Source organism: Clupea harengus, chromosome 9, assembly GCF_900700415.2.
Source record: "Clupea harengus chromosome 9, Ch_v2.0.2, whole genome shotgun sequence".
NCBI classification, from domain to species: domain Eukaryota; kingdom Metazoa; phylum Chordata; class Actinopteri; order Clupeiformes; family Clupeidae; genus Clupea; species Clupea harengus.
This window is the reverse complement of record NC_045160.1, coordinates 1,744,571-1,771,767: the sequence shown is the minus strand read 5'-3', so window position 1 is coordinate 1,771,767 and position 27,197 is coordinate 1,744,571. Positions and strand designations below refer to the sequence as shown.

Genomic DNA, 27,197 nt, shown 5'->3' with positions numbered 1-27,197 from the left:
TATGTCTAAGTCAAAGGCTACATCTACAATGTAGATACTTAAGCTTTATTATTCCAATAGGCTAAATGCATAATAGCCGTATGTCTGAGTATAGCTGTTATCAGAGTTGCTACACCCGCTCATAATAGTCGTATGTATGAGTATACCGGTAACTATGCTATCAGAGTTGCTACACGCATACTAGTCGTATGTATAAGTATAGCTATTTTATCAGAGTTGCTACACCCGCTCATAATAGTCGTATGTATGAGTATAGCTATGTTATCAGAGTTGCCAACTTTCAAGGTTGACTTGAATATCGGTGGACTGCATTGAAGATTGTTTTTCCCCTCATGCTACCGTGAGACAGGACATAAAAGCAACCCTGTGTTATGTATATAAACTATTCAACCTTACATTTAATAGGCTTTATAAAGGGGCAGTTTCACCGTTTTATAAGAAACTCCTGACATGTACTGCATCAGTTCTCCTCCGAGCATGTGTTTCTCAAGCAGAACAAGGTTGATTTATGATTCTAGGATCCCTCCTTCCACCAAACGCTTCCGCAGTCATCTTAAAGAGACATTCGATGGCATGCTGAACCTCACAAAAATCCAAATGGCACGTCAGTTACCTTGATGGGCAGAGCAAGATAAAGTGTCCCTGATTCGCTCTTGTCCTCACATGAATCGCAGAACAACTGCATACACATAGAGGGGGACGTATATTTATTATCTCGCGCCTGTGAGCATCGGCAGTCGATTGCTCATGACTGATTCGAATATGGCTGATGCTGAGGATAATGTTTCAATTCCCGGGTTCAGCAACCTTCTCCAAATGGACCCTTTACTCAAACCATACGAAAAGGACTTCCTGAGGAGGTAATTTGCGCTTTCCGATGTAAAAAGTCTGCCCTCGCTTATAAAAAATAGACTAGCCTATGCCCCATGTCATTGTAAACACTATCACCGTGATGCACGTCTCTATGTCTAACATATTTTGAACTGTGCTGCCTAACTAACTGGCAATAAACCTTGTCTACGCACTGACTCAGCGCACCGGTATTAATAGCCTTTATTTTGCATCCATTGAGCTATCTATCTAAACTATAAAGAACTGACGCATCGGAGACCCAAGACACCCAGTAGTTAACCCTTTGACATTGGCCATAATGTAATGTTTTACATCGAGCAAAAGGCAATGTCAGGTGCGACTCGATAGTTCTATTTCTGTCTAGTTTAACACCAAAGTTAAAGTAACAATGGTGCAACATTGTTTCCCTGATCTATTCTCACCGTTTAGAATATTTAACGATTCGGTTATTTCCTGAGTGCAGTCTTGTGGTGAGCACTTGTATTTCGACATATCCTTCCTATTGTTTGACAGTTGACTTGGGTGACGCCCCTATTTCAACATGACTCACAGCGTCCAGCGTGCTTCTTGAATAGATGACTAAAATGTAACACCGCTATATTTAGCATTCAGATATACTGTAGCCGCTGCTGTGACCTTATCATTGAAGTGTACCCTAAAGACGAACAATGTCAGTCAATTGTTTTAGAAAAAATAAGTTTCCTCCATGTTCCAATAGCAAATGACGAGCAACTATCTAACAGATTGAACAGCCCATTTTGTGTATGGGTGTCAAGCTATCCGTCCCTTTTTTGGCACAGTTATTCTTAGGTTTATTGTGTCCATTGACTTCAATTCACTCTGTTAAACCTATTCGCGTCACACCATTGTCATAATGCATATACATTTCACTTTTATAATATACTACCTTACCTGAAAGATGTATAAGCAAAGAATTAACCAAATCTAAAGACGCAATTTACAGAATTCTTCATTTAAAACTCCGGCCCTGTATGTAAAGTTAATAGGCCTCTGTTAACCTAGCAAAACATGACTTAGTACTTGGTGGAATAACCCTTGTTGGCAAGCACAGACGTCAGACTTTTCTTGTAGTTGGTCACCAGGTTTACACACATCTCAGGAGGGATTTTGGTCCAATCCTCTTTGCAGATCCTCTCCAAATCCTTAAGGTTGCGTTTTCAATGGGAGGGAATGAGGGAATGAGGTTCAAGCCCAATATTCTACGTTACATGGCCCCATCCATAGTCCCCTCGATGCAGTGGAGTCGTCCTGTACCCTTGGCAGAGAAACAGCCCCAAAGCATAATGTTTCCACCTCCATGCTTGACGGCGGGGATGGTGTTCTTGGGGTCATATTCAGCATTCTTCCCCCTCCAAACGTGGCAAGTCGAGTTGATGCCAAAGAGCTTGATTTTGGTCTCATCTGACCACATCCTGTCTCCCAATCCTCCTTAGAATCATTCAAGTGTTCATTGGCAAACTTCAGACGGCCCTGTAGATGTGCTTCCTTGAGCAGGGGGACCTTGCGAGTGCTGCAGTACTTCAAACCATTACGGCGTAGTGTGTTGCCAATGGTTTTCTTGGTGACTGTGGTCCCAGCTGCCTTGAGATCATTCACAAGCTCCCCCTGTGTAGTTCTGGGGTTATTCTGCACCTTTCGGATGATCACCGATACCGCACGAGGGGATATCTTGCATGGAGCCCCAGACCTAGAGCGATTGACAGTTGTTTGGTGTTGCTTCCATTTACGAATAATCGCACCAATAGTTGTCTGCTTCTCACCAAGCTGCTTGCCGATGGTTTTGTAACCCATTCCAGCCTTGTGCAGGTCTACAATCTTATCTCTGACGTCCTTGGTCAACTCTTTGGTCTTGCCCATAACTGGTCATTGGGAGCTAGAATTCTTGCTGTTTGCTTGGGGGTTCAAATACTTATTTTCTGCATCAAATACAAATAAAGTCATAAATGTTATAAAGTGCAGTTTTCTGGATTTGTTTGTTGATATTCTATTTCTCACTGTTAAAATACACCTACCATTACAATCATAGATCACACATTTCTTTGCAAGTGGCCAAACTTGGGAAATCGGCAGGGGTTCAAATAGTTATTTTCCCCACTGTATATGTACTTATAGATTATGTGCATGTGGACAGAGTACGATACTGCAACAGTTTTTGCTGATTTATGAGCAGTCCATGATTGGCGTGTGAGGTGTCCTTGATGATGCTCTGTGGCCTCTGCAAACATTGTTTCCGATGGATGTCTTGGGTGTCTTCACCACCTGCTGAAGGGCCTTTCTATCCACGACAGAGCAGTTCCCATATCATACTGTGATGCAGTGGGTCAGTATGCTCTCAAAAGAGCACCGGTAGAAGCTCATCAAGATCCTTAATGACAGCTGAGCTTTCTTTAGTGTTCTCAGAAAGTACAATCACTGTTGTGCCTTCTTGATGAGCTCAGATACATTCGTGGACCAAGAGAGATTCTCCGAGATGTGGACCCCCAAGAACTTAAAGGTGGAAACACACTCCACCTCACACCCATGGATATAGATAAGGATGTGTTGGTATTCCAGACCAGATGGTTCCCTTTGCACCAGGTGACCAAGTAGTCAACTGACATCCTGACATAGGTGTCAGAGCGGAGTGCACTGGAGTAGTGATTGCATCTGCTGTTGACCTATTTGAACGGTGAAAGGGGTCTAGTGAAGCATGGGTTGGGGGGTGCTTGCCGCTTTGACATGGGAACAATGGTGGCTGTTTTCAGGAGCAACTGACTGAGCAAGTGACCATGTGGAAATGTTGGTAAATACCCCAGCTAATTGTTTGGCGCAGGACTGCAGCACACTACCAGGTATGCCTTCAGGGCCAGCAGCTTTCCTCGAGTTCACCCTCTTGAGTGTGGCCAAATGGAGTGGCTGGTCATCTGGAAGGGTATAATTTTGGTAGTTGGTTCCTTGTTGTTGACGTCAAACCGGGCATAGAAACTGTTCAGTTCATTGGCCTTATTTGTTGGTGTAGCCGTAGATTTAGGCTTGTAGTCCACGATCTCCCGTATTCCCTGCCACACGTGATGGGATCTGCATTGTTGAAATGGTCCTCAATGTGTAGTTTGTACTGGTATTTGGCTTCCCTAATGCCTCTTTTCAGGTTGAGCCTAAAAGAGCTGTAGGCCTCTTCATCCCTCGATCTGAAAGCATTATCTCGTCAACTCAGCAGCAGGCGAACCTCACGGGTTCATCCAGCGCTTCTGGTTTGGGAACATTTGAAAAGCTTTTTGAGTGGTGACAATATCAATATATGTTTAAATGTAATCCAAAATAGAGGAGGTGTACGCCTCAGCATTATTGAGCCAGCCTGTGGTGGCCTGTGAGGCAAACAAACCCCAATCAGTGTGTTGAAACTGCTGCCGTAGTATAATGTTAGCAGTCTCTGGCCATACTGTCTTTGTTATAGGTCTGATGATAGGAACTGTATCTGTATCTAATAGTCTTTGGAGAATCCATAAGTGTCTACCAGGTACTGCAAATCTGCCAGACGCGTTTGTTCTAGTTTACTACGTGTTGGAAGTGCAAGGTTGAAGTGTGGGTGAATCAGACTACAGACAAAATATTTATTCTAAGCTCCTTGTGCTCTCTTGAATCTAACCTCATTTGGTTGTGAGCCTATTTGACTGTACACTGCATAGGTCTACTGATTTTTGTTTTGTAGCCTATATAAACATAGCACAAAAAGTAAGGAAATTTGTTTTTGGTAGATTATTTCTTTGTTGTAACAATGCTTCTTGGCAATAAATCTTATATCGTTGGCAAGCCTGTCTATTTCCCTTTTAAATGGTGCCACATTTGCATTTGGGGGATGAGCTGAGTATGTGGGTTGCGCCCATGAAAAAATTGCCAAAATTGCTAAATGCTAATTGCTAAATGCTAAACAGTTTATTCTTATGTTGGTATTCACTCTTGTTTTGAGTTGTTTGGTGGATTGGATGATTAAACTCTCGATCAGTAACAAGGAACAAACAAGACATATTGGCAATTTTACACTTTATTCATTTAATACACCCTCAGGAGCCTCAGGAGCGGGTGGAAGATCCATACGCAGCCACAACAGCCTGGCACCACCTCCTCATGCTGGTCACCAACCTGGTCACACATTGCTGTGGGATGGCATTCCATTCCTCAACCAAGAATCATTGCAGATCAGCCATCGTGGTTGTGTTGGTCACTAACACGTACAGCACGCCCAAGCTGATACCAAAAGTGTTCACTTGGGTTCAGGTCTGGACTCATGGCAGGCCATTCCATTCTCTCCCTGATGGTGTATTAAATGAATAAAGTGTAAAATTGCTAATATTTCTGGTTTGTTCCCTGTTACTGATCGAGAGTTCAGTCATGCAATCCTACAAACAACTCAAAACAAGAGTGAATACCAACAGGAGAATTGGAGAATTTTGGCACATTTTTCATGGGCGCAACCCACATACTCAGCTGTGCTGCTCATCCCACAAATGCATGTTCCTTACAAATGTGGCACCATTTAAAAGGGGAATAAACAGGCTTTCCAACGGTATAAGATGTATTGCCAAGAAGCATTGTTACAACAAAGAAATAATCTACCAAACACAAATGTCCTTACTTTTTGTGCTATGTTTACATATGTCTGTCCTTAGCATTGATTGCAAAAAGCATTCGAAATGCAGTAAAGGCAACGTTTGGAGGTTTGCTTTTGTACACAACTAGTTCATCTTCAAATTAATTTGGATAATCATGTGAAGCCAGGACAGATAAACATGTGTTGTTCCCAGTATCCAAAAATGTAAGAAAAGATAAGATTTCACAGCACAACATTGCTAACTATTTTGCAAAAAGACATATTAGCAAGCTTTTATCCATGCCTACTGGGCTGTTGGTGGTGTTTGCAAGGTTTCTGGATGGCTTTCAGGTAGTTAGCTGGCTAGTTTCAGATCAGCACTCCTTACTGCTGCTTTAATGAACTGTGAGAGGTCTTGGTCGAGTTTGAATCATTCTCTGAGTATGTTCACTGTGCATGGCATCGGCAACTATGCACCCTGACATTAGGCTACGGGATCATCAAGAAGGCAATCTCAGCCCACACATCTAAGTGCAACTTCGTCTCTTTCAATCAAATAGCCCTGTAGTTAGAGGAAGCCATCTTTACAAAACATCCCATCTAAGGGCCAGATCCATTCAGTAGACAGACCAAAATCATGTGACCTTCCTAATTTCCATGCTCAAAGTATTTGATGTCTGGTACCCTCTCTAGCACATATCTAATATCATGCTATTATCAGGCGGTGTATTATTTGAATGTACATGAAATGTAGCTATTAAGTGCTTCCCCCTGTGTATCAGGTTACAAATTACACAGCTCCTTTAATTCAGCGGAAGTAATAACATCTGAAAATGGTAAATCCTAGGTTTCTATACTATTTAAATACTCGCAGGATGCAGGGCTCATTCCGACTGAATCCATTCAAGCAAGATTTGAGTTTTTTTCTCTATTTTATTTGAATAATGGAACTCAGCATGAAAGACTCACATGATATTACTTTCATCCCGTGCAGTTTCATTTTCCTGGGAACTGTGGCTTTTGTAAGGTAGAGACCAGGAGGTGTGTGTGCGTGTGTATGTGTGTAAGTCTGTGTGTGTGTGTGTATGTGTGTCTAAGTCTGTGTGTTTATGTGTGTGTAAGTCTGTGTGTGTGTGTGTGTGTGTGTGTGTGTGTGTGTGTGTGTGTGTGTGTGCATGCCCGTATTGGTGCTGGTTGTTGTGCCATTTGTGTGAAAGAGCCGCCGGTTTAGCAGGAACGAGGTGAACCCAGTCTGTGCTGGGGTCTTTTGTGGTGAACCGGCTCTTTCATTGACCTCCCTCAGTGTGTGTAGGTCTCTGACCTCAGGCTGTAGTAAATAGATTAAAATAGCGGAGGCTATCTGAGGTCTTGAGAGTTGCTCGGGGAAAGACGGTAATCATTTACTTCTGGCACATGGCCTCTCATTCTGCATCACAGAAGGGAAGTAAATAAGTGGACTATGTCACGTGTCCCTATGTCCCATTTCACTAAAAACTACAACTCTGGGTAATGTAGTAGCATAATTATGGATGATTCTATAGATTGTTTTCTGATTAAATATAAACAATCACAAATGAAGATGGACAAAATCTTGATTGTAGAACAAATACACCAGTTGCTTAATGTAATGATTTGTGTTTATCATTTCCTCTTAATTGGTTATGAATGTTGACTCGCTCTCCTGATGTTTAGGGATATCTGAGCTTTGCACTTTGGCATAGTAGAAGTAGGGGTCAATTTGCTATGTGAAACACTTTAAAGTACATGTGTGACCCTTGAAGGAGAACAAATGGAGTCATCCTCTTTTCATGGCATTTAGGTTCACCTGATCAGAAATCACAGGTGACCTCATTAAAGCTACTTTCATCAGATTTTCTCCGTGTGAGCACGACTCACACGGGAGGGAATCAATTTGGCTGAGCTTGCAGCTGCAGTGTTGGACAATTTGAATTCTGATTATATCTATTGATTTCTATAAAGGAGATTGTCTGTCTCATCTCTGTGCTGTAATTTCATGAGAGCATTGCTGAATCTACCTTTAATGTAACACATAGCAACACATTACAACTCGTACCCCAAGGGCGCTTGTAAGGTTCAGCAGCTGTCTCTGAATGAAAAATACGATGAAAAAGGATGCCATCAAGGATATTTTTAGTGTGTTTCATGTATGCAAATTTCTGCCACATACTGTAAATGCTTCGTTAGGATTGCAAGGCTTGTTTTGTTTCTCCCAGGTGTTCTCCCATGATGGAAGTGTTTGAAATTGCCATCCTAGTAGAGATGTGAGAGAGCCTCCCCCAGGATATTTGAAAGTGCTTAACCCCAAGATCTAAATCCCATGGTTGAATATGCCTTGATCAGGAGTTGTACCTCACCTCAACTCCTGGTGCTTTGTGCTTTGGGTATTATTGATTGGACTTTTTGATTTCAACTTGTTGTCTCTCCGAATAGCGCACTTAGTTGTGGAGTCTTGGTAACAAAAGAAAGACAGAGTGTGAGAGTGACTGTGTGTGGAAGAGGTCAGAATTTAAATGAAGTTTAAGAGGAGCCCATAGGGATGATTGACAGCTGCCACTCACCCCACTTCCGCATTGTAGGAGGATTAAACGCGATTTACCTGTCCAACACCTCACGCCCTCCGGCGTAACACAAAGCTTCCCACCTCCACCCTGTTCTCCTCCATTTCACTAGTAGCTCAAAGCTCACATTATCCCTTGTCCTCAGGGGGTGCCAGCGGACATAGGCATCCCATGACCACGGCTAGCTACCAAGCTAAACACGCATATTAAATCAACCATTATTATTATTATTATTATTATTAATAATAATAATAATAATAATAATAATATTTATACAAATAACAATAATAATAATAATATACTTTATTTGTATAGTACCTTTCATACAAAACAATGCAGCTCAAAGTGCTTATGATAGATAAACTAGTGAAAGGTGGATGGCTAAGGATGTTGACGATTGGTGTTTCACCTGGCTACTATTTTGAGAAAGGTAGATCAAATTGGACTCTCTATATTCTGAAAGGTGTATGTGTATGTGTCTGTAAGGAGGAGGTGCGGATCTGAGTGTGAGGCCGCACATGATCCGCACAAGTGAAGAAAAGTGTACATGTCTCACAATAGAAAGTCAGTTCCCTTGTGCAATAGTGGTGTAGTTTTGGGGCTATGCTAAGCTAAGCTAACCATGTCAATGTATGTAGTCATGTATGTAGCCTATAGGTAGCTCACACATTGAAACTTGAAAACAGTTCCATTAGCCCAATGCTCTTTCACTGTAATTTTTGGAAATAGCCCCATGTTACCTCAGCCTGATGGTAAACAAACACAATCCTGATTTAAATCAACATGTTGTGATGCAGTGACCTATACACTGCACTGTAAATGGGACTGTGATGAGGAAGTACTGCTACGGAAGGTGCTCCTATTCTATTCCTACAAATATAGGCCCTAGAATGTCTTAGCTCAAACTAAATTATCACTAAAAAACTAACACAAGAGGTGGATAAACAATAGACCATTTGAAGAAATGCTAACAGTGTACTGGAGATGAGTGCATGGTTAGTTGGAGAATATTAATTCCAGTATGCCTTTACCAGGAACTTATATGATTTTTTCCCCCAAATATTTTAGTTTTAATAATAATGAATACAACCAAACTGCTGTAAAAGGGAAGGGTGGCCATATCCTGAGTCAAATGTCATTGAATCTTGTGAGATCACAACATACAATTTAATGCTGTAAATCATTGACAAGTTCTTAAGTCCAATCAATAAAGACGCTTATTATCCATAGTGGCAATCAATCTGAGCTGTCACTCAAGGGTGTTTGCAGATATAACCTTGGGTGACCTTGTCAACCCCCATCACTGAATTTCACTCCAAGTTCAATAAGTTGTTGCAAAAGGGTGTATATGACTTTTAGTGACCCTGTGGTTCCAGGAGTGACCTTTGAGACCTTGGCCTAAGCCCCATTATTCCCTCATTCAGGGGATGTGTACGTGCATGTATTATGTATGTGTATTTTAATTTATTTCTACCTATAATTTAATTTATGGCTTTCCTTGGCCAATTGCTGGAGACTGGTTGGTATCTCGTCTGGCTAATTGGAAATGGATGCATGTGAATGAGGTCATGAAAAGTATTTTAAGCATCTTGTGTGGCAAGCAAAGACATAATTTGGTTTGATCCCTTTTTTACTTGGAAAGATCAACCTGTTCTCATATCGTGGCTACTGATAGGATTATATGCGAGTTGGGAATTGGTGTTCTTTATTTTGGAGGTGGAGGGCGTATATGAGATTTGTAAATATGGTTTGTATGTTAAAAAAAAAAAAAGTATTATGTCAGGAGATTTGTGGATAGATGTGTAGGTTGTGTGTTTGTTGGGTTGAATTTTGTGTGTCTTTGTGAGACCTCGGTTCTGTTTTGGGTTGGGTGTGTTCCTATGTGTCCTGGTGTGACCATGCATGTGGATGACTGGTTATCTGAAACAGTGAGATTTGTTTAGTATGTGTATGTGAGGGATAAGCCAGTCTGTTTTGTGTGTGTGTGTGTGTGTGTGTGTGTGTGTGTGTGTGTGTGTTTGTGTGTGTACATAGGCCGGGTGTTTGGCTAACTGCTTAGCGCTGCGCTGAGGACGTGTGTGCGAGGTGAGCGGGGGCCTACTGGAGGTGTCGTGAGGCTGGCTTCATCTCGGGCACAGCTTGCTCTCCCCGGGCGACGCCTCGCCTCTCCCAGCCGCAGACGTGTCGCAGACACCTGTCTGGCCGATGAGAGGCAGCCATAAATTATTTTACATACGGGCGCACCGCTGTGAGGCAGAGTTATTTCTTGATCAGGCGCAGCGTGCGGGCGTCTCCCCCTCTGAGCACAAGCAAAAGCACTCTGGTTCCGCCGATGTGAGCGCCAGAGAGAGAGAGAGAGAGAGAAAGAGATATGGAGGGAGAGAGAGATACGGAGGGAGAAAGTGTGTGGCGGTGCCTCCTCTGCCGGAGCCCTCTTTGGGGTTTTTGGATGAGGGGCGGCACGGCGCTGCGACAGGCGGCCACACGGCTAATCAAAAGACAAACTCCCGGACCCCATAGCGCCTGGTGTTGTCATGAGTTCCCCTCCTTTGCTTCATGAAGCAGGAGTTCAGATCGCAATCGTGGCTCCACCGTCCAAATGCCCACTTAGAAGCAAAGCCCCCCCCCCCCCCCCCCCCCTCATTCAGTGTTTGTCAGTGCTTGGCAAGTGCATCTTGTTGGTTATTTGCCTTTGCATACTGCAAGTCAGTTTGTGCTGTCCTGTACTGCGTACTGGATTTCAGCAGAAGTGGCTGCGATGGCGGGGCTTTGCATGATGAACACATTACTGTGTGAGGTTGTGTGCTGATAAATGGGCTCCATAAAAAATGTAGCGTGGTAAAAAGGAGTGTGTCCAGAGAACATTTGTCTAAGAGCTCCTTAATCCGTTCTCCTTAATGTGCCATGTGTTTCTCTTTAACTCGCAAGGTGAAAGTTTCACCCTCTGCATTCGTTTGAGCTCCTCTAGTTCAGTATGTTTACTTGTGCATGTGTTTGTTTGTTTGTTTGTTTGTATTATTAATCAGAGTGTTGCCCGACAAGCATAAAACATCTGCAGCAAAAAGTCGCCCCGCGTACTTGCCAAGGTCTCCATCTCTGGGTTCCTGTTTACGCATCCCAGTGATGTCGTGCCCGTCCTTGTTTCTATTCTCCAGGAAAGGGGATCAGAGAGTAGCTCCAGCTGTTTCAGTCAGTCAGCTCCGCTCCCCAACACCTGCGCTGACAAACGCGTCCTCCCGCTCTAAATGCCTACCATCTGAGCCCCTCAGTGAGAATCACCATGGGGTTATCTCCCACTCTCCTCCCAACAACTTTTTGGCAGAGTTGGATGCATGAGAAAAAAAAAAATTAAAATCTGACGAAAGTTTGGAGGTGTTTCAAACAGACGTTCCTCTTCTTTTTGTGTCTCTCGTGCACCAATATCTAGCAAGTGTTTTTTTCTTTTTTCTTCTTCTTTTGTCTCCTCTGACTCCTTTGTATTGTTTTAAAGATCGTGTCACAACGTGGCATAAAATGAGAAGGCAGCCCGGAATTGTGAACAGATGGCTGAGCACACACACTTTCTATTTATTCTTTAAAGCCTGATGGTTTATGAGATGAAAATGTCCCATTTAATAATGTATTCTTCCAAGCTCGGTGGCTGCTGAAATTTAATTATTGTCCTCAAATGAATCCGCTACCTTTTCATCACAATATAAGCCATTTGCAAGTTACTTGATGGAGAGACTTGAATGAGCAGGTTAGCACCTAATTAAATCTGAACACACAGCCGACTTGGGCACCGTGAGCAGGTGTTGCAGAGGAGCACAATATCTCTCTCTTTTTTTTTTAAGGTGCCAGAGATTGGGACCCTGACCCATAGAAAATATGTGCCAGTCTGTCATGTAGTTGGCGGAGCTCACGTCTCCTGAATTGATGCATGGCCTGCTTAACAATCAGGTGTGGACCAGCATGACTTGCTCTGCTGTTTTATCTCAGCAGAGATGAGGATTTATTAAATGGATAGGTCTCTACTTACCATCAAATCCAGGACATGTTGTTGAAGCTCGGATCCACATGCTGTTTACTCAAAGGTCTGCGCGTAGTTGTTCGCAGGATCATCCATCTGTATAATTGTCTTCACAAGCTGACGTGATTAGACGCTGATTAGCACTTGCACAATATGTCGATTAACAAGTTAATGTAAAACTCTGAGCATAAAATTGATGGTTTCTTTGCAAAACAAGAAACGTGCACTCTGCATTCCTGTGCAGCACACATTCTGAAGGGGAAGGGCAGAGATAACACAGCGATGGCCTTAATTGCTTCCTCATCCCTTTCAGTATTGTCATTAATATGCAGTCGGGTCTGACTTTTGATATCTCCTCGGGGTCCAAGAGTGCTTGAATGACCATTGCGGATATCAGTGGATTCTGGCCAAGGTCACCTTGATGCCTCCGATTGAGATACCGTCAGCTCTTCCCTTTTGTTTGTCTGATTATGTATGGGCCGAGAGCCTAAATGTGCAGACGGGGATGTACGGTCGTTTCGGAGGACTGCATCACCCGCTCTGTCTCTCCCACTCCACCACAGCTCGTTTGTTCTAATCACCATCCTAGGCTCCCAGGCCATCCGAGGCCTCTCCTTGCCTTAAATGTATTCCTCGCTCTTGACCTCCCTAAACCCTTCTTTTTGAAAGGGAGAGAGGAGTCTCTTCTGTGGATGTCCTGTGAGGGGGATGGAAATGATGGTTCAGGACCCTTTGCACGATTTTGTGCAACCACCTCTAGTGCAAACGACTTTGGAGAGGGGGGAAAATACTGCTGCTGCGAGATCTGGCTGTTATTTGAGCCTATCTCGATTGGCCCGGGGGCATTTTCAGACCAGGACGGGAAGTGCCCAGCCACTGTGCAGCATGACGTCATTTAATTCAGCGGGTACCCTGGATGTTTGGTCCCTCCTGGAGGGCAAGGGTGGGGTGGGTGGGGATGGGGTAGATCGGGCAGTCGACAGAAGATGGCATTGGGCATGGCAGGGGAGTGCCAGAGAGGGTATGGGGGTGGTGGTGGTTTTGAATCTGATCTATACTCCAGCTGGCAAAGAGAGCCTAAGTGAGATAAATTGCAAAGCAGCTTGATTTCTTTTTTTCGCACCCCCCTCACAAGTCGAAGAGCAGCATGAGCCAACTGAAAGGTTTGCTTCAGTGGAGTGAAGGGGGCCGGCACTGGTGGGCAGTGGAGAATGAGAGTTTTGAGGGCAGCTGTAGGAAGCTCTGGGGAGCCCTCCCCGGTTTCACTTTGAATTGCTGTCTGGCAGACGGCATCACCACCACCTCCACCGGATTAACACCGCTCAAGAGTTGGAAACATTCAGTGGGACTTTTGTTTCGTCCTCTATTGATATTTCCAAAGTTTTAAGTAGGATGTTGGGGTTGTGGGTGTTGTATTTCACAGATTAGACATTACAACGGAATGTTTTATTAAAGGCTTCATGTATTATTAACAGACGAACAGAAAAGAAGCGCACATGAATATCTGTTTGAACTTGTTTATTTGCTGTAGGAATAACCTTTAACTAAGCATATTGCCCCCCCAAACACTGTAGTGGAGATAAATAGCAGTCTTCCTCGCGGCGTGCTGTGCAGACTCCCTGTGCTTCTTGGTTTCTCCTCATCTATCTTTCACTGGCGCCATAGCCCTCAGCCTCCCTGCTTTGGACATCACCTGAATCCTTAAGTGAAAGCACTATTATGAACCCCCCCTACCCCTTATTTGGATCCATTATTGAAGGGAAGGGGCCTACCATCATCTGTGTCAGACCTTAGTGCCAGTACTTAGTCTTGCACTCTCTCCATCTCTCTCTCACACTCCATCTCTACTTGTCTCTCCATTCTTTATTTAGCTATCATTTTATATATGTCAATTCATGTCTTCATGTTTTTGTTTTTGTCAATTTGTCTGTCTGTCATCCCCTATATTTCTGTCTGTCTCTCTTTACCTATCTCTCATTCTTATCATTTAGTATATATGAATTTAGTATATGACTGTGATACGTCTGTCTTTACATATTTTTGTTTCTCTAGTCTGTCTCTCTACCTTAAGCTGTATTCCCTGTCTTTCTTTTTCTTTGTCTTTCTATTGTTTCTCTCTCTGCTCTATCCTCTGTTATCCCATTATATATCTTTGTCTGTTTTTAGTGTGCTTTTGTATTCAAACAGTCTAGCTGGCTGTCTCTCTCTCTCTACTGTCTCTCTCTCTCTCTCACTCTCTGTCTCACAAGTCTTCTCCTGGTTGTGTTTTGAAGGTCCAAGCAGCTTCAAAAGCAGCTGCAGCTTTTTGAGGAGGCCGAGGGGGGCTTTGATCAGTTCACGCGGGGCTACACCCACTTTGGCATTCAACGGCAGCCTGACAACAGCCTGATCTTTAAGGAGTGGGCACCCGCCGCTGAAGCCCTCTTCCTCACCGGAGACTTCAGTAAGTAGTCCCACAGATCAATACATCAAGAAATGGATAAAACAGGAATAACAAGAATGGCACTGTGACTGTTGGTTATCGGGTTTATTTATTTTTATTTATTCAGGATAGAAATGAATAAGGAAAAAAAGAAAAGGAACATGCTATCGTCTTGTCACCTCTGTTTTGATGGGGTGTAGGGCTGGTGAATGGTTTCTTGGAATCAGTGATGGGGAAGAAAAAAGGAAACCATATCAGCGGTCAGACCTCAGGCTGTTAGACTAGCATGCAACATGTCTTTTGTCTGTGAAGTGGGTTGTGAAAGGAGGACACCCAGATCTCATGAATTTCAAGGTCAAAATACAGCCTCTGCTGGGAATGTTGTAGTGCCTATGGAGTGGTCCGTATAAGTCACAGAATGTAAATTCTCAGTGTTGCGAGAGCAAATGGATTTGTGTTATTGCTTGTACTGCCAGAGGAGATAGAAAGACTGAATTGCTATATTTTTGAGAAATTGAATCAAAGGAAACAATGATGATAAAAACAGTGTAAAACAACATGTAAACAGACTTGAGTGGAGGTTAGGCTTAGGCTCGTGTACTCTGTGACTGAAGAAATAAAATAAAAGCCAAAGTCCTATTATTATGGGCGTTATCTTATTACATTAAGCATTTTCCTCTCCACTGACGAAAAGGCTAAGTGTGTCTTAATACTCTAAAAAAGCGTCCAATGATCACCAAATTTGTCTGACATCTCACTTGTCTTAAGCACCATCTCCTATCAAAAAAGCAAAACTGAAGTACAAGGAATATGCATTACATTAAGCATTGTCCTCCGTTGCCATCCATTATAAGGAAACTATGTTCCAGAACAGCGATCAATGATCACCAAATTTCTCTTGGACATCTCTTGTCATAAACACTTGCATAACATACATACTTTTTATTTTTTTGGTGATCATTGATGGCTGTTTTGGAAAATATAAAGTCATGTTAAAGCCTTTCACACTTGTGAATAAGAACAATAAAATGATGTCCGCAGCTGTCGGTGTGCGTGTCCGCAACTGAGTGTAAGAAGATTAAAAGGACTTTTGCCAGAAGCTGACAGTCTTCTGAGTATCACAGCTACTCTGACTCCTGCTCTGAGTGAAAACATCATGTCTCGTCTCTACACTACAAGTGTCCATGGTGTGATCTCTAAATCCATTATGGGTCCAATGCTGAACTAAAATACGTTCCAGAGTTATCTGGACTGTTTTGGATTGAGATCTTTGAGGAGGTTTAATCCTTCCAATCTTTCCAATTAAGGTTCACTCTTCATGTTGGCATATGATGACCTATTCAGCAGCGTTCAATGGGAAAACGTCTGGTGGTTAATAATATGTTCTATATGTTCCAAATGTTTGTATTTAGCATATGGGTTGACGAAAGGGACTCTCATCCCGGCGTATCTAACCCTCTCCCAGTTCTTGCTTATTCTGAATGCTTTAATAAGGCTTTAATGTTCAGATCACTTTGAGGAAATTTAAATATAACACAGATGGATTCCTTTATTCTTGTGGTATGCTTTCAGCTGCTAGTTGACTTTTGCTTGCACCTCACCATAAGACTCTAAAGCTAGATGAAAGAATAGTGTCTGCATAACGAAGAGAAGAAGTTGGCCATGAAAAGCACTCAGAACCAAGGTTGTCTGCAAACCTCACTCAGTAAATAGGAACAAACTAAAGCCTGGAGTCACTGAAAAGGCTAATTTTGAAGGATTTTTTTTCTCCACCAATCACACTTTATTTGCATGTTATCTGATGTGGTTAGCTTCTTTTATTTCTATCATAATGAGTTCACATCCCGGTTTTGAAATGCTGTTTGTGCCAATTTGTTCCATCTTGGAATACTATGGATTGAATGTCTTGCCTTCTGCACTTAGTCATGGCAACTTTTGTGCCTCCTTGCAAACATCAGAGTTAATGGACTTCTTTTCTTTCCACACTGTGTATGGGTATGTACTACGTCATGGGTATGCAGCGACTTTGAAATGCCTTTCAAGTCTCAGGGTTCTTCTTTTTCTTAAGTGTCATAAATGTCAGTAAACTACCAGTAAACCATCATCAAAAGGCAGGGCCTCTTCATCTGCATTCAGCCGATTTGCCCTGAATAGGTTAATTGATGTGTTCAGAACCTTGATTAGGTGCAGCCTGCCACGAAGACCTTACCTTTGAATTGATTTTAAATACTGAACACTTCTTTAGTGGAGATTTTTTGCAGGTGATTAAAATTGCCAATAACTTACAATAAATCCAAAAAACAGGGAAGTAGAGAGAGAACAAGAGACCTCTGAAATCTGTTGGACACTATAGTTGGATGTAGGATGTGAGAGCAACAACCTAACTGCTAAATCTGGCAGTAGGACATTATATTGAATATGTAATGGATTGTGTAAATCCCTGTTGTTAAGGGCCCTGTTGTGTTAGCGGCACTGGTTAACAGTTGGTACAGTACACACTTCTTACCAAAGAATAACCAATTACCAATAAATTGAGTAAATTACTTTAAAAAAATGTTTTTGTGGTATTGTGATGTATTAGCCCTGCATAGGAGAGGAAACAGACGGCTGTTCACTAATTAACTGATTGAGTGTGTAATATTAGATTTAGTTTTTGGTGTTGATAGACAGTATCATTTGTCAATTTAGATTTAAACAATTTCATGATTTGGTTGATATATTTAAAAGATGGGTTTGTAGCTTTACATGTTTTTGTCTTTTGCCGTGAATAGATGGATGGAACAACTTCTCTCACCCCTACACCAAGAGAGACTTTGGGAAATGGCAATTGCATCTACCACCACAGGAAGACAACTCGCCTGCAGTTGCCCATGGATCCAAACTGAAGGTACACAGCTCAACAGACCAGACAGCACTGTAGTAGTTATTGTGGGTCCAGACATTCTCTCATGTCTGCATTGGAGAATACACTTTTGCATTCTGTGTTTAGCCGAAGGCCATCACTGTAGCAATAAAAATCCCCAACCTTAATGTTGTCCAGTAGCGAGCACAGACTCGCACGGTGTCTGTCAATGGAGGGTACTATCCAAGGTAGCCATTGCTTTCAGTGGATTTCTTGTCTCTAAATCTCACCTGACCCTGATGCTGCAGGCACAGAATGCCACTCGACGCGAGACAGGGCGCGGCGGCGCGCCTCCGAGAAAGATAAAAGAGCTCTCATAATCTGTCATCTGCCTGATGAGCCCTGGCTGGAAGGTGCCATCCGGCAGGGCCGCGGCGGCTGCTGCGGCGGCGCCAGGAAAAAAAGGGGGGGATGGATGGCACAGCGATGCCACCCGCGCAGGGACCGGGTCACGGGCACAGGCTGGCAGGGGCTCATTGTTAGACGAGGTCAGTCAGGGGATGATAAGGAGCAGATGGAGTGGCTGGCAGCTTATGCGGAGCTCCCGCTCTGCAAACTCTCCCCCGCCTACCCGCCCGCCCTTCCTTCCTGGGCTGAGGGGTGGATGTGCGCGCCGTTGGGGGCGATGCCACCGCCCAGCGGACCGTCTGGAGGTGATGACGAGGTGCGGTTCCGGGGCTTGTTAATGCGAGCGCGTGGCACCATCGCTCTTCCACGGACTGACGGTGAGGGCTTGCCTGTGTCGGAGAAAGAGGCAGGTGACCGTAAGGTCTTAATTAGCGTTGATGGAGCTGAACCAAGGGCACAGCGCTAGCGATGGATGCCTAGGAGTGGAGATGAAGCCCTACTGAGACCTGACATGCTGAAAGAATGCAGTCATGGGCATGAGCACATATGGTGTGGTATATCATGTCAAGTGACAGTCTCACCTAGACAACACGAAATATTAGACCGTAAAAGGCCATTAGAAGATGAGTATTGTGCTGTATATAGTTTTTGTAAAATATCATGTATATATGATATTGTGTTGTTATCTTACAAGTATTAGAAATTACTTGTGATGAATGTTATTAGACATTATAAGGCCATTAAATAGGTATTGTGTTATTATTTTTCAATTATTGGAAATTGTTTGTGAACAGTTTGTTATTCTTGTTATATAGATAGATCATGGTGTGTTCCTGATCTTGGCCACCACGGCCGTTAACTTGGATAGTTAGTAGTTTTAGCAGGTACATCTGCTGTCAGCCATAAACATGCCATTAAAAATGACTTCAGATCAACACCGGAGGCTTTGCCCTTTTCACTGTCAATGTCACTGACAGAAAGTGATGATGGAAGTGTTTCCTGTGCTTTGCCTTATAAAGACCGTGACTGTGAAGGCAGTGTGGCCTATTAAAAAAAATGCTGTTTATTCAGCGCGTTGTACCTCAGCCGTAATCTGACTCAGATTTATAGATGGCAAACCTGTGTGGATGCATGTCTTAACTCTGACATATCCATTATGCATTTTTGTTCCCCGCAACACAGACCAACACTGCGCTGTGTGAGTGCAACACAACAGATACGGCAATCTGGAGCGGCTCACCCAAAACAGGTGGGCTTCAGGCTGTCATTGAAGTCCACCTGTTCTCAACGCATGGTCAGTAGTCCGTGTGTTAGAGCAATGATGGACTGGTTTTGGCTGCGTTTCAGCTCCCAGTAGCCTCCAGACCAACAGATAGGTCAATGGATATCCAAGTTCAGGCAGTGGAGCCTGCAGGGAGGGACAGCCGAGAAGCCTGTTCAATTTTCGGTTAGCATTTCTGCTGTTTAACAAACGCCAATGCATTGTTCTGTCTTGATCCCTGAATGCATTCAAATTTTATATAAAAATGGGCTGTTTTAGTTTGTCCTCTGTATGTTTTAAGGTAAAGCATATACTGCTGTTTGAGTATAATGGTGTGTGTGTGTGTGTGCGTGCGTGTGTGTGTGTGCGTGTGCGTGTGTGTACTGCCTTTGCAGAATGCTCATCAACAGCTGATGTTTGGCATTGGCATGGTACTGTGGCAGACAAAGCTGCCTGCATAATTTCTGACCACAGACGTTGTACATACCTGTGATGACTCTGCCAAGCGTAACTGATTTTCAAGCTTCAACACTAGCACAACAAACAAACAAATACATTAAAAAAAAATAAAATAATTTGCAGTTGAGAAGAATTTAAGAGAAGAATTTAAGAAAAATTTAAGAGAAGAATTTAAGAAGGAATTTCTTCTGAACTCCACTTCCGGTGGATTTATGAACAAATTTGGCATTCATGAAAGTTTCTCATCTGGGATTTGTTCAGAACTTCAGAAGACTTTCAGAACGCGAAATAGCAGTCGTAAATCGGCCAGAGTTTTCTCAAATGCGATTCCTCAAAAAAACACAAGATGCCCCACTGGGCCGCTACGTGTTAGAAGTGTTAAGGGCTGAATTTGTGAGAAATTGTTGGTGATTGCGTTCACTCAACTCTACAGACATCCTCGGATTTAAATAATTATAATAATAATAAATATGAGAATATTTGTATCATTAACAATTACGTTTCACATTTATAGTCATGATTCTACGAGGCATTGTGACGTCCTAAAATAAAGAAAAAGGACTACACGAACACTGCAAATGTAAGTGAATAAGCGTTGATATAGCCATTGTGGAATAGAATGGACACATCTACATCCTGCAACAGTACCTCCACCTCTACACCGGTGAAGTTTTCCGCTTTGACATGACTCGCTTTCGAGTTGCCTTCGCGTGGATTCAGTCGATTCCGACTGCACACGTCACAACGGTTGCGTGCCCTTATAAGGAGCTGTCGGGGCGTGTATGTATGCAAATTCAGGTGCACGAGAACGCGCTTTCAATTTAAGAAACCACTTCCAGGGGAGCACAGCTCAGAACACTTCTGCTGCTTAAGAACACATTTTCAGGCGTTCATGAATCTGGCGGAGATCTTTTTCTTACGTTGGTTTTCCGAAGTCTGTAAGAAACATTTCAGAAGAAACTTCAGAAAATGTTCGAGAATGAGGCCCTATGTGTGCATTTATCCAATCAGCTCGGTCGGCCGCACCTGTGCAGGAGACCCGTCGGGCCATTTTTCCCTCCTCCCTTTCCCTTTCCCTCCATAATTCTAGCAGCTCGCGGAGACGTCACGTTGGGGCTCTTGCTTTGTGTCTTCTGGGGAGCGCGGCGATAACGAGTGGGGAACACAGCAGGTCGCCGGGGCCTGGGCCTCGCAGGGGGGGGGGGGGCTGGCGGTGCAAGGGGTCGGTCGTTACCTCGTGGCGGCTGCCAAAATAAGCTCAGCGCTTTGGAAATGACTGTGCTCATTTGTGCTGGCGACTGGAGGGACAAGAGTGTGGCATTTCTGTACTCGCAGTGTGAGGCTCTCTCTCTCTCTCTCTTTCTCGCATCGATTTATTTATTTATTTTTATTTCTCCCCCAGCAGTCCCTCCTCAGCTCCATGCTGGGTTTCTTTATCTCTCTCTCTCTCTCTTCTCCTTCTGTCTTTTTCCATTCCTTTCTGTAGCTCTGCATACTCGTGTAATTCATTCTCTCTTTCATCTCTTTGTCCACAATTCTCTCTTTCTTCTCTGTCTTTCTGCATCCTCTCTCTGCGCTCATTTCTCCAGTACCCTCCATTTTTTCTCTGCTTTCAATTTTATCTAGTCCTCCTCATTTCTCTCTCTCTCTCTCTCTCTCTCTCTCTCTCTCTCTTCGTCTTTCCTTCTCTCTCTTTCTAATTTTCTTCTTTCATACACCTGTTAGTTACAGCTGATATTCGATAACTCCAGTCGGAATGTATCAGTTCTCCCAAGACGGTCGAAATTAGTTCACAATTCTTTCAACTCTCAGCTCTGGCAATTTGTTATTTGTTCTGTAAAGCACCGTAGCACACACACACACACACACACACACAGACACACACAGACACACACAGACACACACAGACACACACAGACACACACAGACACACACAGACACACACAGACACACACAGACACACACAGACACACACACACAGACACACACACACAGAGACACACACAGACACACACAGACACACTCCCTTCACTCTACGTCAGTGAGGAGAGCAATGTCAGAAGCGCAGGCAGATCAAAAAAATTTGTTCCGGCGTTCGACAACAAATGGGGCTTTTGAAATTGATTTGATTTGTGCTCATGTCCGACGGCATTGCTGAGCTGGTAGTCTGATCGCGTGTCATTTTTCTGAAAATAAACAGCAATAACAAAGCCATAAATAACTTTTTGGCAATATAACATTGGGGATTAAATGACCCTTTCCGTTTATGATCAATGGCTTCAGGAATCCTCCATCTGAGGATGCCTCTCGGCAGGGCTTGCGAGAGGCGTCTCGTCTGTCAAAGGGGAGAGAGGCAAGCGGAGCAGAAGATCCGGCTGACATGATGGATTTGCTTCCTCAAAAAAGGGCCTTTCAGTTCTGTTTGCGGGATCTCAAAAAAAAAAAGTTATTTCACATCTCTTGATGTCTGTGCTAAGTGGGGGGGAATTTAAAGTTCTGCCCATCGAAACAAACAAAAGTGCTAACACACACACACACACACACACACACACACACACACACACACACAAACAAAACCTACACGCACACAAACAGAAAACCAATCACAATCACTCACCTTTTATTGTATGTGAGGGACGTGACCTTTACGGTTCATTCGTCAGCTAGGTAAGACTGATACACCTTGGAAGTGTTATTGATTTCTGGTATTTGCAAAGCTGTGCGTGATGAAATGGATGGGGAAATACCTCTGTTTTTTTGCCCTGTAGCTGTAAGTGAAGAACTGATGAGAGGCTGTCAGTCTCACAAGATTGCTCTGATAATATCTGTGTGACTCTGCTTATCCCTTGCCTTGTTGAAATTCATTCTATGCATTTTTTGTGCCTTGCAGTCAAACCTCCTCTTGTAACCTTGGTGTGAATTCATCTCTAAAGCCCTAAAATATCAAAGCATATACTTGCTCTGGAGAAAAGTACCATACCATCACCCAGCTGTCACTCTCAGGGAATTTATTCATTGTGGAAGGGATTGATTGACAGGTCGCTTGCAGAGGAAAGCAGTGAGGTGTATACCTGTGCTTTAGTTCAGGAATCACTGGGTCAGGATGCAGGGTTCACCATAGTTCTGCTAGGGTTCAGGAACCTCAGGAAAGGATGGAAGCTTCAACATGGCTGAGGCTTTTGTTCAGGATAGATGCAGGTGTTTAATATAGCTTCTGCTGAAAATTTATATTTTTACTGAGACATGCTTCTACATGAATGTGCTTAAGAGACCATACAGAAAGACAGCATGTGCTTTGCATTTTTGGAAATGTCTTAAAATATAGTTTTTCTATACTCTACTTCATTCTACTTATTCTACAGCTCTTAAGAATACGGCAAGAAAGTTCTATTGAATTGAATGGGCCACCCCAATGTTCAGAGGCCTGATATTTCTTGATAATGACTGCTGAAAATGAACAGTAACTGCTTCCCTTTACAATGGGTTTTGTGCTTCTTTAATATCATTCTGCAAGTAGTGCGTTCACTTATCGTAATGGAAATTCATTGTAACTTGAAGTCAGCTAGTAATATGTTGCTACGCAACGCCTGAAACTTCAAAGTTCTGTTCGTATGAAGAACTATTTTTTCTCAGTGGGAGCCACGAAACAGCACGAAATGATTAAAAAAAAGAGGTATTTTGGAGAAATGTCTCCTATCGTTTTGGCAAGTAACCAAAGGTGTGTGTCAGTCTTGTTTGTCCTGTCAAGATTTATTTTTCAAGAATGACCGGCAGACTATACATTATCCTTTACATATTCATGATAAATGAAAGCATCAAGTAGCATTTTACAGTATTTTGACCACCTGCTAGTCAGATAATAAAAAGTATGAACACCTGAAGTCGTATGGTGTAGTTCACCTCCGGCCATTAATATTAACCAAGCTGGCAAGATTCCTGAACTTAACGCTGACCTGACACTCTGAGAAACACTGGAACAGCTCACTATTATAAACTTATAACATTTGTATTCTATGGAGGTGGAGGTCAAATCTGGGTCAATTTTCTGCAAGAGAGATTTCTGAAATTACATGAATTGTGGCTATGAGATGACTTAATCCAGTGATTAACATTTTTTCGTCATAATCAACATTTCTTCATTTGACATTAAATTCTACCAAAGCAGATATATGTAATATGATGCTATTGATACATTAGCATAGCTGTGAATGAATGATATACTGTTATTGTTTAATATGTTTTTTTTACAAGTAATCCACAAAAAGATTACATGCATTTCATGAAATATCTGCATTAGGATTCATGCCATATGAGACAAGATGCAAACCACCACAACCATCCTTCTTCCCTCCTCTCTTTGGCCATGTCCTCATGTTTTCAGTGCGGGTGCGTCTGTGTCTGTGTGTGTGTGTGTGTGTGTGTGTGTGTATGCTGCGAATGCCCTTGTTCCCTGGCTGAACTTTCTCTCTCTCTCCCCCCCCCCCCCACCGCCCATGCTGGGCAGACGATGCTCTTTCTGCGGGCACCACCGGCCCAACACCCCCACCCCCCTCCCCACCCCCTTTCCCCTGGTGTCCGCTGATGATGCCCTTGCTGCGGCGCCGCTCATTTGTCTTTCCTCTTCCAGGTGGTGGTGCACACCAAGGAGGGTGAGCGGCTCTACAGGATCTCACCTTGGGCCAAGTATGTGACTCAACATGAGAAGTCCGTCATCTACGACTGGGTGCACTGGGACCCCCCGCAGCCCTACCAGGTAAGTCGCAGGGGTTCCCTCCATGGGGAGGTGTATCCTGGGAAGTGTTGGAAGGCCTCTGGAAAAAGAGGCCAGAGGGCAATCTTGTTTGTGCGCATGTGTGTCTGTCTGTCTGTCCGTCTATATGTGTATGTGGTTTGGGGGCTTAAGATGTGTGTGTGTGTGTGTGTGTTTGTGTTTTTTGGGGCTTATGATGTGTGTGTGTGTGTGTGTGTGTGTGTGTGTGTGTGTGTGTACTTTTGTCTAAGTGCTTGTTTGTGTCCGTAGCTGCAAACACAACATCCCCCTCACTAACTTCAAATATGTGTAATCGTGACTCCCTGACAGTATGCAATACAGCTCTGCTGAAATATTTATACACCTGCTAAGAATGAAAGGGGCCTCATTTTGTAGCTCTCTCGTCTATATGCGCACAGTGTTACAATACAGAGCCACAGTGTGACCTTGTTTGCTGCAGAGGTGGTAATGAGAAGTGCTCTTCGTTAAGGTGGCCATGTTTTGAAGCTTTACTGTAGCCTATTGTTTTTTTTCCTTTGTTAGTTTGCTTTTTCTTGGACGTCTGGATAATTGGCTTGACACGTCCGCACCTTCATGTGACTTTCAAATAAGGCTCAGTGTTGATAAAATGCCTCCTGTACGTGGAGGACCCACCCACCACTGTCGTCCGTCCCGTGTCATTAAGTCTTGTCTGAGAACGTGGCATCTGATTAAGTTGTGGAAAGGGATGTATGGCACAGGCCCTGTTTTGCATGGCCCTGAGGGAGATGGAACATCTTTTTAAAGAAACACATTTCCCTTATTTTGACAATGAGAGATTCCTTTGTTTTCATGCACAATGCCCTAGACTACTCTTGTTTTTGGAGAAGAATACTCTTAAGTCTCTTCACGCTAAACAGTCTGTGTCCGCATTAAACTGAGGGGAATTTCATGGCTAGGCCTGGCCTGTGCACTGAGAGCGCTAACAGCCGGTTGTTATGGCATCCTGCCAAAGGAGATCTGTCTATGTACTTAGTTTACTTGTCACTATACAATACTTGGTTCTCCTTTTTAAAAGAGCAAGACTGCCATCTTTTTGTTGTTAAGGTCTGGCTGTAATATATATATATATATATATATATATATATATATATATGCATTTGAATTGGTTTTTATGTAGGCAGAATATTACTCACCCAAATTGGTCACACACACACACACACACACACACACACACACACGGTGCCAGCAGGGCCTCTGGACATACATCTGTAGTATATGTAAATTTGCATCTGCAGTATATGTCCCTGTCAAGTTAACATGATTGAAATTCTCGAGGTCAGTGATTGAAATCCATGAAACATCGTTGACTTGTGGCCCATAACTGCTACGCAGACGTGGTGAGCTGCACAGTGCAAACATGGCAGTCTCTCACTCGCACTTCGCAGCAGTTTGTCTTTGGACTTGTAATTATCATTGTATGCCATTGAGTGTCAAAATCTGTGAGATTTAGTGAGATCTGTGAGATTTAGTGTCACATACATGAGATGAGAAATGTTGAACATCTGTGCGTCTCATGGATAGAAATGTGAGACTGGACAGGTATGAGTATATATACATATGGAGAGAGGGAGACGCACCAAAACATTAAAAGCGATGTGATCTCATGATCTTTGAAAAGGCAAAAGTGCAGTAAATTTGCCAGTTTGGCATCTTTATATCGGCTCCCTCCACATCCTCTTTTTTTCTGTTTACCTTGCAGCACAAACATCCACGGCCGAAAAAGCCCCGAAGCCTGCGGATTTATGAGTCCCACGTGGGGATTGCCTCACCAGAGGGGAAAATTGCATCTTATAGTAACTTCACAGCCAATGTGCTGCCTCGAATCAAAGACCTCGGTAAGTGTTCCAATCTTTCTCACCCCCCCATCCACCCCCCCCCAAAAAAACTCTTTTGCTTTCTGCTACTGGCATTTGCCTCAGGTTCATCCTTGCACCAACAAACCCTATGAATCTAACAGTGACGTGCCACAGAGCCTGTCGCCTCTATATTGCCATCATCTGTTTTTCTTGTGCTGGATATGTTAGCATATGAATGAGGAAGGCGGTCATGCGATCTTCATTTGGTTGGGATTTCCAATAGGGAATAGCCACAAGGCCAGGTCAGTGTTGCTCAGTTGCACACACCACACAGTGATGCCTTCTCTTATTGTGTGCAGTGGCATTGTACTGGGACCAGTCAAGAAACCTGGTGCTTTCTGCGTCTTTTCCCCCACCCTGTTGCTAATTCACACCCCATCTGAAGAGCTGACCTTGGCTGCATCGGTTTGTTGTCAGGGATCTCCGCTGGCCTCCATTTGCGCTGTTTTGAAAAGGTCTCCCGAATGGTCTGATCTGTAAGTCAACATCCTGTTTTTTAGCAGCCAGGACTCGGCCCTGTGAAGTGGCCATCATCTGCCAGCGGAGAAGTGGACTGGCCCGCTGTGGAGTGCACTGCACCCCAGAGAGGGGTTAGATGCAAGGTGGCCCATTTGCAGTGGAGTATTTATTTGTCTGGCTTTTTCCGCTATCAGACAGTCCCCCACACAACAATTACACCTGGCTGGCTAACATCTGCTTCCCATAAGGACGGTGATATTTCACTTTGCATGTAAACATTAATGCGAACTTAAGTGAAATTGAGAGGAAATCACAGCCTTGTTGCAAAACACTTTCCGTGCACGTCTGTTGGAGAGGGCAGAGAAAAAGCTTTGATGTTTAAAAGTTAAAACCACTTTTCGGTTGTCTTTCAGTTTATTTTTGTAACTTTTCGGGTACACCGTCACAGTTTTTACGGCATGTGATTTGCGATGCTTCATTAACGCTGCTCATGTCGACTTAATAGCATGGTGTCGCTCCCAGCTCCCCGACGCTAACGTGCGCTCCTACCTTCAAGCCCCCCGTGCCCCACACCCGCACAGCCCCCCAAACAGGCAACGGCTCCTGTGGAGCTCCATCTTCCCTGCTTTCGGTGCTCACATAGCTCAGCAGGTAGCCTATTACTTCAGCA

The 27,197-nt window shown here is 43.5% G+C and overlaps 1 protein-coding gene across 1 annotated transcript in view; it reads left to right on the top strand.

The window, feature by feature from the left end:
• Positions 1-618: 618 nt before the first annotated feature.
• Positions 619-27,197, top strand: part of gbe1b (glucan (1,4-alpha-), branching enzyme 1b) — a 106,955-nt gene continuing 80,376 nt past the window's right edge. Inside the window, exons 1-5 of the mRNA XM_031573017.2 lie at positions 619-860; positions 14,302-14,471; positions 17,222-17,337; positions 24,048-24,173; positions 25,912-26,047. Of these exons, the coding sequence (XP_031428877.1) occupies positions 748-860; positions 14,302-14,471; positions 17,222-17,337; positions 24,048-24,173; positions 25,912-26,047 (661 nt within the window). The 5' untranslated portion in view covers positions 619-747. The remainder of the gene's footprint in view (positions 861-14,301; positions 14,472-17,221; positions 17,338-24,047; positions 24,174-25,911; positions 26,048-27,197) is intronic.